The following is a 10371-nucleotide window of genomic DNA, read 5'->3' as shown; positions in this document are numbered from 1 at the left end:
CCCCCCCCCCCCCCCCCCCCCCCCCCCCCTCGGTGAGGACGCTGACAATTGGGACAAAGGGCTCTATTCTGTACTGGGGCTTTTCCCCGCCTATTAGTACGACCTTGGGGCTGTCTACCAGTCCTGGGGTGGTCCTGGTCTGTTTTCTTCCCTTGGATTGCAGTGCGGGGTGTCTAGGATGACGCTGCTTGTAACTTGTTGATGCGGGGCGCATTGGTGAGGGTCGCTACTCTGATGGCTTCTGCATAATCTGAGGCTGCCTGGGTTGCCACATGTCCCCTTATATCCTCCTTAAGACCTGCAATGAACCGCTTGACCTTTATCTCATTAGTGCTGACAAACACGGGAGAAAACCTTGTCAACCTGTTGAATTCCAGATCATACTCCTCCATTGGCTAGTCACCCTATTTGAGCTCAAGGGACGCTGCCTGCAATTTCATTACGGCAGTGACAGGATAGTACTTGCATAGGTATGCGTCTTTGAACTGGCACCAATTGATTGGCTCTTCGTGCGTGCAATCATCTTCTTAGCGCCTTTCCATCAGAAGTGCGCTTCCCCTTTCAACATGTACGTTCCACAATGGACTTGGTACTCCAATGGACACTTCATGAAATAGAAGGCTGTTTCAATAGCCTCCAACCATGTCTCTGCTGCGATAGGGTCCACATTGCCCCCATCAAAGTTAGGTGGTTTGTGCCGCTGGAAATCCTTCAAGTAACGGGACTTCACAGTCATAGTCTCGGGGTGTTTTGGTGCTTGCACTGTTGTCTGATTAGCCATCAGCGCCTGATCATTTGAGTCATCATGTTCTGGTTTTGGGTCATTACGTTTTGGTTCTCCATTGAGGTGATCATGTAGGTTTGTAGCGTATCCATAGTGAGCGTGGATGACGGCTGGCTGTGTGTGATTTCTGTATTAGTGACCGGCACAGGCGGGTCTTCCTTGGTGTGAAGATCTGTAGGGTCCATATTAGACAAGTCTTGAGCAATAGGCTCTGTGTCAGACAAGTCCTCAGTAGCAGGATTCGAAGTAGATGAGTCTTGAGCTAAAGGGTATGTACCAGGCAAGTCTGGCCATCGTTTCCTCTCGGCTCGTTCCGGTTCTTGGGGCCCGTGGTACAGTCCTCTCGCTAACTCAGGGTGTATCTCTAATCTCTTCTTGAGGTTCAGGTTGTTCCACTTCAGGTGTTGGAACAAGGGCGCCCTGAGCGACTTTTCTTCTTCCTCTTCTGAGTCTGGGCCCGGTATAAGATTCACGTCTCTTTGGTGCCATTATCTATCACAATAGAAAACAACTGCGGTTATAATTCGTTCTTAGCACGCCTTCCAGGTAGCGCGCAATTATAACTCAATAGGAAACCATGGTACATCCTTCAGACATTAACTAGACTTTTGTCTCTTTATTTCAAACCCGTGAGAGCATCTGGTCGCGGGCGGAGTGTGATTGGTGGGCGTAGTCACAAAGGGTACGACTCTCTATCCTAAATGTCCACAGGACCTATGACCTGGTACTCTGATACCAAATTTTTCATGACCCAATATTTTACTATGAGTCATGACTCAAAAGATAATGTGTATGCAAAGAAAAAGTTGAGAAGGTGTAAAGGTGAAATCATTTATTCAGATAACCAAAAGTTTCAATACAAAGATTCAAACAACTGAAAGTTCCAAAAAAAAAACAAAAATGTGAAAATCTAAATACAAAAGAAAAGAGTGGATTGACGCCCTAGGACATGCATTCCTTTGTGACAATTCGCCCCTCTGATCATGTCGTACCTCGACCCAACCCCTCACGTACTTGAAAAAAAAAAAAGAGAGCAGGAATGAGTATAAAATTATACCCAGTAAGCCACCTACTTGTAGGCTCTCATCGCATCCTAAGCTTAACAGTCAACACGGGTTTCTCATTGGCTCTAGGATGTCTAGTTCTAATCGACCCTTGGGGGTTTCTCCTTGGGACTTCTATTGTTTTCCGTCCTCTCGTTTGGTACCTAGGGGTTTCTTATGCTAAGTTGGACTGACCAATGTCTCTCTACGGCGCTACCTCTACATGGCTAACTGAGACTACATGGTATCTTGCCTAAGGGTGTGTTGAATACCTCCTAAGCCCATAATAGTCCCCCCTGGGGGGCGTGACCCAACCCGTTCCCATGTAGCTAATGGCTATACTACGTGGGAACACATTTCCCATGTGAAACGGTTAGGAGCAGTAAGAACTGATCATGACCTCTGGTCCTCCGACGAAACTATAGACACCGTCCAGACAACTAGCAGCCTATGAACATCCCTAAGGTACTACGTTTACCGTGGTGATCTATTAAACTCCTAGGAGGGGGATCGATCTAAGCTCAGTGATTGGCCATTCTAATCCTGGATCCCTAGGCTTATTCCTAAAACGTTTCCTAGACATTATATTGTCTCCTAAACATTACCTTAGTTGTCTCCTAAACACCCAGAATGCAGAGTTCACAATTCTCCCATCCTCCTCTCAACATGCATAAACAATTACACACAAAGCAGAAGCATAAAACAAGTTTAACTTGACGTAAATCATGTACTTTGCAACCTAAGTTCATAACATGGAAAAGTCTAATCAACTAAGGAAACTAGTCTAGCATGCATGCATACCAAGGTGATTCCTACAAGTATTCTTCCTAAGTTTCGTGTGGTAACCTACCAGGTTGACGCGTGCCCCTTTGCTAGCGTCTCTATGCTCGTAAGATGTCCCAAAAACACTGATTATCCCGATTAGGTCTCTATTCACATAAAAATATTATTAAAATAGGAATCTGGACAAGTAGAAGGTAAACGGATGAAAAACGAGCCTCTCACGCGCAGGAAAGGCTGCACGGGCGACAACCACATGCAAACCGCTTCATGCAGTCGCGGGTTGGCCTTGTTTCTGTGGGTGATACGCGTCACTGTTCCGCTGGAGCTGCGTCGCTCCAATCGACGCTCGACGCGTGTCCTTTTCCGCTCAGCCGCCTCTTCTTCTTTTTTTTTTCTTCTCTCTCTCTCCTGCAATCTGTAGCCCTTTTTCGATCCACCGTTTTCCGATTTTCATATCTTTTGATCCGGAGCTCGAATCGATATAGTTCATTCGATAAAGTTCTAGATTGTGTTGAGGGCTACGTCTTGCTATTTTTTTTTCGTGATTTTAACCTCAACATAAAACGCGATTTTAGCCACATAAGTTCGCTTACCGTTCTCGGACGATTCTCAGATGTCTACCAAGTTTCTTCACGAAGCCAGCTTCCCTAGATGAACGTATTCAAACATTAGGTCCCGATTCGTAAAGGTTAGGGAAACATTCAAGAACTCACCTTGATTCTGGACGAAATCTCCGTGGCGGCTCCTCGATTCTCCATAACCCTCTCCTAGTCTTCCCTTTCTTTTTCTTTTTTGTGGCCTCTATTAGGGTTCCACTTGAACTCCTATAGTAGGTGGCACATTTGCCCCTCTATGGGCTTGGACCAATTTATTATTTTTTTTATTTTTTATTTCGGCGTTACATTTTATTGGTTATTATTAATTTCTTGGATGTTGGTTACTAAATGGAAAAAGATATAAAAAAATGTATGTTGGCCGTAGGGAGTAGAAAAGGTTGTAGGTCTGTTTCTCCCTCTCTCTCCTACCTAAATCGTTGACTCTGAACATTGATATTGTCTTTGTTTTTGTGCAAAAAGTAGTTTGATCTGCTAGCGGTGGGAATCTTCTTTGTTTTCTGTTTACACTTTGAAAATTTAACTTCTTACTAACTTACATCCGGTACATCTTGACGTGCATGTGCCTCTTCAACTATGCTACAGAATGTTTCAAAGTTTATTATAACTAGGTAATAGGTTCCTTATGGTTATCAAAACTGATGAATGAAGTGATTTTTGGATGGTGCAGTGCAAGGTGTGCATGCAAACATTCATTTGCACAACCTCAGAGGTGAAATGTAGGGAGCATGCTGAAGCTAAGCACCCCAAATCTGATGTTTTCTCCTGTTTTCCCCATCTTCAGAAGTGACAAGCCTGCTCAAACTGCATGAGTGAGGGATGGGTTCTTTCTTATTCAACAAGGTGGGTGTTTATAGGACATAATATTATCAAATTTGTACTTTCATCTCATTCACTCTGCCTTTCTATACTTCTGCTGCAATGTGTTCCTCTGCCTGCTAAAACTCATGTTTGCAGAACAGCTAAGTTTCTGTATGTCCCAGTTGACTTTGTTTGCTCTTCAAGCTCTATACATATTCCTATTCATGAATATGTTCTATTAATTGGTGGATGTACAGCCATGAGTGGATTTGCCTCTTGCCTTCTCTTGTTTTTTCATGTGGTTAAAGAGTTTGAACCATGGATTTTTCTTGTCGTCAAAGAATTAGAATAATGAAAATAGATGGCAAGTGACTAATCCAATTGATTCGGTCATGTAGGAACAAGGTTCAAGTCTACCGGTCTGTTAGGATGTCTCAGCTGCATACATCACTGAGACTTAACTTTAAACTTCAACAACGATCAAATTTGTAATATATTATAAAATATTTAATGAAACCTATGATAAGTTGTTTTGGTTTCTCTTTTTACTTAACAATATCGACATTTTCAATTGTAGGAAGAAACAAAAGGGCTAGGAATTTCTATTTAAATACAACAGAACGACATGTCGAAAAGACCTCCAGCCGACGTGTCGACTTTCCCTGACACGTGGCACAAAAATCATGACCCCTAAAACAGACGTCTTTCCCAATTAAGTCGGAAAGGTCCCCTTTTTGGCCAGGGTCCACACCCACTCGCAGTTTTCAAAATAAATTTGTCACTCTCCCTTAGACAAAGAGCTTTATTCCTAAAAGAATGCCGAAAATTAAACAAATGAACAAGATGGCGAGTATCCGTAATATCGTACTCGAGAGAGTAGGAAAAGAAAACAAATTTTACTTCCACCTGTTCATCGGTACAATTGTGCTGTGAAAACCCAGCGTAGTGAACGTGACCGGAAAAGCGCAAAATTTTCTCTGTTTCTGTTTCTCAGCCTTAAACCTTTAAAAGATCATCGGCGTGTTCCGTAGAAGCTGTGAGCTTTCTGGGTTGTTGCATTTGCGCCATTTTTCTCAGTTGAAAGGTTGCAAGGCTCTTGAAGCTACTGTGATCGGGAGGAAGCAAGCTCAGCCCTTTTCGCCGTACTTCCGTTCGCCGGATTCTTTTACGAAGACGAAGAAGGTTGGTGTTTTTCCCTCAGCACTCGTCTCTTGTCGGTTGGGGAGCAGAACTGTTTTCGTTTTTGTGGGATTCCGGATGGAATAGAACACATCGTTATTTAGAAGGGTAAGTAAACTTCTCCAGGCAAGGGTGATGAAAATTAAAGAGGAGAACGAAGTATTTTTTTATAAGGTGTAGAAACTAGTAGAGACATTTTAAAAACCTTTGAGAGAAAGCTCAAAATGGACAATATTTACTAGCGGTGGGTTTGAGACGTTACAAATGGTATCAAAGCTAGACACCGAGTGATGTGCCAGCGAGGAGGCTGAGCCTCGAAGGGAATGGACACGAAGTTATGTGCTAGTAAAAATGTTGAGTCCCGAAGGAGGTGAATTGGGAGTTCCCACATATTGGAGAAGGGAACGAATACCAGCGATGACTCTTGTCTCGAAGATGGTAGATTGTTAGATTTCAATATGGGAGAATGAAGCATTGTTTACAAGAGTGTGGAAACCTCTCCTTAGCAGATGTGTTTTAAAAACTAGAAGCCTAAAACAGAAAACTAAAAAAAAACAATATCTACTAGCGGTGGGCTTGAGCCGTTATAAGAGAGAAAGCCCGAAAAGAAAAGTCCAAAGAAGACAATAACAGCTAACAATAGGCTTGGACAATTTCCGTTGACATGAGAACCTCATGATTTGATCCCTGGAAGGTTATGTGACAAGAGATCTTTTGAGGAATTTTTTTTTGAAAAGGAATGATGAAAAGAGGAACGGAATGGAAGAACACTCATGAAGTCTCAGACAAGAACATGAACCCAAGAGTATCAGAAGTTGAATGCTTTTATTATATCATAAACACATTCCTCAGGACAATAATCATTGGAGCCTTTATCTACATGTAACCTAAACCAACTCGATTCAAGGCTCCAAATCGATTTCAAAACCTATCCTCCTCCTCACAAGAATCGCAAAAATTAGCAAGCAACTTTCAAACACACCGAACCCCATCAAATTATTCACAATATATGATCACCTTTTACCTATATTCATCCTACTATACTCTTTCTCATTTAGATCCGATCAACTCGGCCAGTTCACTCTTCTGAAGCTCGTAAACTGATCTTCTCGAGCTGTGTCGTCCAGTCTCTCCCAAGAACTTCAGGATTCAGTTGCATTGCAACACGAAAGTCCAACAACGATGCATTCAATCGTTGAGCTCTGTGCCTATACTGTTCCTGCAATGCGATTCTCGAGCCAGTTATCGGTTGATTGTCTGTAAATCTCGGTCGCTCGCACCTCGACTGAGAGAAACTCAAACATGGTTCAATCAACCTCTTTAAGTAAATATCCAGTGCGTTGTTAAGAAGGTTTACACCATCAACAGATATATCAATCTGCTCCATTTCCAACTTTTGCTTCAAATGAGTCCTCAGCAACCTCGTGTCGGGTAGCTCGCCGCCGTTTTGACATGTTGTTACATGACAGTTTCTTCTTCCTACAGATATATTAGACAGAGTTTTACCAGACCCAACAAAGTTCATGGATATTCCAAGCGGAGCGGTAACCGGGCTTCTACTCTGAACTCCTGGACTTCCAGCTACCTGCTCAACCTCTTCTCCATCTTCTACGGATGCCATATCCACCGGAGGACGGCTGCCAAGAGAATGCAACTCTGTTGCACTTTGCTGTTCTTGTGCCTTGAAAGCAAGTTCTTCAAGTGCAATATTCTGGGGCTTTCCACATGGTCCTAGAGGACTCGGACGATCTCGAATCTTACGGTCTCTACTGACCGGAGACCTTCCCTTTCGAGGGGAGGAAAGAAATGCATCCCCATGAAGTGATTGAAGACAACTCCTCTGATACCCATTGACAACCTTTACACTGAGATTGCTATCTACTTTCCTAGTACTGCTAAGAACAGGGGGAGTTTTAGCCACACATGCATTTTGAAGAATTGCTTTGATAAACCGATTATGAAGAGGTATGATCTCCCTCCCAATAATCTGAATGCAAAACTTGTCGAATTCTCTTTTGTTAATCTTTAAACTCAACAGTTTTTTGAGCTGATCAAAGTATTTCTCCGATCTCTGATGTCCAAGCTTTCGATAGATCATAGCTTTCAGCTCAGATGTATCTATACGAGAACTGTCTTTCCTGGGAAGCATTTTCAGGGCCGCAATTCCAGCAATGGCTGAATTTGAGACAAAGCCCTCAGAATCCCCCACAAATCGGTAGACTGAAAGTGCAAGAAATGATTCATCAGAAAGCCAGAAACCCTAAATTCACAGCTTAAGTTTCAAAACATTTGATTATCGATTGCTGAACCTTGAAATCATGAGGAACAAACCCCAAACTGAAGAACAGCTCGAAACAAACCATATTTCATTTCATTTCGAAACAAAGCATATTTCATTTCATTTCGAAACAAAACATCGATTGCAGGAAAATCGTACCCCGACAAGGGTTTTTTCTTATCATTGTCGGAACAATAAAAACCAAAATCCTAAAGCAATCAATGATGCAAAGAAGTGTCGCAAACATGAAGCATTCAATTTCAACTCCAAATTGGAACAGGAAGTGAAAACCCTAATTAGCAAGCAAACAATTCAGATACTTACAAAAATTGACCGAAGTGTTGCCTAATTGGGATCAACGCTCTATGATTTAGCGCCGCCGTCTTCTGAATCTAGATTCGCAACTTTTTGCCGTTTCTTTAAATTGTTTATGGTGGGATTGATTTTGGCGATTTGCAGATCGGAGACCAAAATCAAAACAGCGACCTTCGACGGGAGTTCTTGCGAATGTGTGTCTCCTCGGCCAATCACATCGCAATTCCATTCCGCACGTGCGCCCTCTATTTTATATTTTTGGTCCAAGACATGTTTTTTTTTCTTTATTTATTTATTTATTTACAATTCCAAACATGTTTTTTTTTCTTCTTTTTTCTTTCCTCCTTGATTAATTTTTCTCTTGGCTCCCTCTCTCGTAGTTCTATACGATGATTTATCAGACATTTCATTGGTGCTGCATGTCACACGTTTACAACCATCACTGTTGCATTTCAACGACATGGTTTATCCTGCATTCATTCGATGACGGTTCAAATAAATGAAACTTTATGAATGGTTTGGTTCAAGAGCTCGACGAACAAACCAACATTTTAAAATATACATTTTTACTTCCAATACAATAATTATACATATTTTTGTTTAATTTTATAATTTTATAATTATTTATTTTCCAACCACTTTACAATTATATATATATATATATTAAATTATGTTTTGTTTTTTATTATTTAGAAATACGTGAAAATTGTAATGGGCTGGATCATAAACCGGCTCCTTCAATCGGGTCGGGTTTTTTTATGTGACTAAAATCGTAAAACGCCACCACAATTAGGGTTTATTTCTCATATAAAAGCAATCCTTTTTGCCGACTTCTTCTTCCCCGCAAAATCTCTGCTTCACATTGTGATTTCTGAACCGTTTCATTACCTCACAATCATGGGGCACTCCAACGTGTGGAACTCTCATCCGAAGAGCTATGGCCCTGGTTCTCGCACCTGGTAAGCAAATATCTTCTCACTCCTCTGGTTTCCAAGAAAATTGATGGAAGAAGGATCTGGAACACTAGTTTCGTTTTCTGTTTTTGTCTTGTTTATTTGAACGAGTTGGAAGTTCATCTACTGAGTAAATAATGTTTAAGCATGTTTCTATTGCTAAAGTTTGTTCTTGCGGGGTTTGTAATGAAACCTGAAGAATATTGTGCGGCTGAGTACGTATATGCATTACTTTTCTTGCTAAAGGATCGATTAGATAATCAGACGCCTAGGCCTTCGGTTTGCTTTTCTCATTTTCTCTTTTTTCTTTTTAATTTCAACATGACTTTTAGCTGTTGTCCTCAGGATTTTCCTAACTTGGATGAGATTATGAGATGCTTATATTTTGTGCTGATTTGGGGGTTCCCTGTTGTTACTTCTTTGTAAGAGTCGTTACACTTGCAGACGATTTCTATTTTAAACCTGTATTTACATAGTGACCTTATCATATATCGTTTTAGGTATAGTTTCGGGTGGAAAGTTATAACCGATGTTCTGTGATGAATGGGTTTCTGTTTTGTTGAGTTATTTGAATTTCGAAGTCTATCTTGATGATGAACTGTTCCTCATGGATGCCCGTAGTATGAGTAAAAATTATACTTGTATATGAGAAGAAGTCTGATCTTTTTATTTTTGGAGCTGTGGACTGAAACCTTAAGGCTATAACCCCAATAAGTGTAGATCATTTTGGCAATTACCCATAAGTTATCTAGTCTAATAAGTGCAGATCATTTTGGCAATTACCCATAAGTTATCTAGTCTAGCCATTAGTAACTGAACACTGTATTATCCTTAGTGGATGTCGTAGTGGTTGATGTTGTATTGTAATTGGCTTTGGAGAAAGCTGAATTTCAATAATTCCTTTCTTTCAATCCTCATTTCAGTCGTGTGTGCGGAAATCCCCATGGGTTGATCAGAAAGTATGGACTTATGTGCTGCAGACAATGCTTCCGTAGCAATGCCAAGGAAATTGGGTTCATTAAGGCAAGTGGTTTTTGTGCTCTCTATGATTATTTGATGAGATGCGCATTATCTTCTGCATTCTCTAAACTTAGAACTTTCCCATTTGTGCAGTACCGCTAAGAAGCTAACATCTCTGGAAGAGAGGTTGGGTTGACTTTATTGAAGAAGATTTTTCAATGTTTAGCAATGTTTTCTCTCTGTTTTCTCTCTTTTTACTCGGTATCGAATATGAAATGATTGTTAGACGACGATTTTGACACTTGGTTCTGGACAACGATTTTGAGCTTCTTCCTCTTGATATTATTTTGACAAATATTCCTTCTGTTCTTCAGTTTCTAAGCATGTTTGATGTTTGATGCCTCTTATGCGTTCATATCGTTTATGAGCTTAGGATTTAGAAATATATGATGTAAAAGAGGGTTTAAGCTATGAGGGGTTATTTTTCTTTTGATGGTTACGAGATCTGTATTCTCTTGCGATCTTACCTTTCTTGCAAACCATATGTTTCTAAGTTTGGCTTGTTTATGATTGTAGTTAATTGAATGTATCATTTATTAATTAAGGCAAATAGGCAAATAAATTACTCTGTTAAAATATTTTGAACTGAATGTTGATAGAA

The 10371-nt window shown here is 40.8% G+C and overlaps 4 protein-coding genes across 5 annotated transcripts in view; 2 read left to right on the top strand and 2 right to left on the bottom strand.

Moving 5' to 3' along the window:
* Positions 1 to 652, bottom strand: part of LOC111482804 (mediator of RNA polymerase II transcription subunit 28) — a 4607-nt gene extending 3955 nt beyond the window's left edge. Inside the window, exon 1 of one of the 2 annotated variants that reach the window (XM_023128771.1) lies at positions 642 to 652. The gene's annotated coding sequence lies outside the window, so the exon portion shown is untranslated. The remainder of the gene's footprint in view (positions 1 to 641) is intronic. The other variant, XM_023128770.1, reaches the window with a different exon arrangement.
* LOC111482805 (uncharacterized protein At2g23090-like) overlaps positions 1 to 4281 on the top strand; it is a 6094-nt gene extending 1813 nt beyond the window's left edge. Inside the window, exon 3 of the mRNA XM_023128772.1 lies at positions 3895 to 4281. Within this exon, the coding sequence (XP_022984540.1) occupies positions 3895 to 4014 (120 nt within the window). The 3' untranslated portion in view covers positions 4015 to 4281. The remainder of the gene's footprint in view (positions 1 to 3894) is intronic.
* Positions 4282 to 6010: 1729 nt separating this feature from the next.
* On the bottom strand, positions 6011 to 8014 carry LOC111483243. Its single transcript, XM_023129388.1, has 2 exons — positions 7807 to 8014; positions 6011 to 7424 (listed from the first exon to the last, which is right to left on the bottom strand). The coding sequence occupies exon 2, from the start codon at positions 7351 to 7353 to the stop codon at positions 6283 to 6285; it is 1071 nt and encodes a 356-aa protein (XP_022985156.1). The 5' UTR covers positions 7354 to 7424; positions 7807 to 8014; the 3' UTR covers positions 6011 to 6282.
* Positions 8015 to 8592: 578 nt separating this feature from the next.
* LOC111483249 (40S ribosomal protein S29) lies at positions 8593 to 10083 on the top strand. The gene is made up of 3 exons (XM_023129393.1): positions 8593 to 8756; positions 9674 to 9773; positions 9864 to 10083. The coding sequence occupies exons 1-3, from the start codon at positions 8695 to 8697 to the stop codon at positions 9870 to 9872; spliced, it is 171 nt and encodes a 56-aa protein (XP_022985161.1). The 5' UTR covers positions 8593 to 8694; the 3' UTR covers positions 9873 to 10083.
* The last annotated feature ends 288 nt before the right edge of the window (positions 10084 to 10371 follow it).

This window comes from Cucurbita maxima, unplaced genomic scaffold (genome assembly GCF_002738345.1).
Source record: "Cucurbita maxima cultivar Rimu unplaced genomic scaffold, Cmax_1.0 Cma_Scf00008, whole genome shotgun sequence".
In the NCBI taxonomy this organism is placed as follows: domain Eukaryota; kingdom Viridiplantae; phylum Streptophyta; class Magnoliopsida; order Cucurbitales; family Cucurbitaceae; genus Cucurbita; species Cucurbita maxima.
Note: the sequence above shows the minus strand (reverse complement) of the source record. Positions and strands in the feature narration are given on the sequence as shown.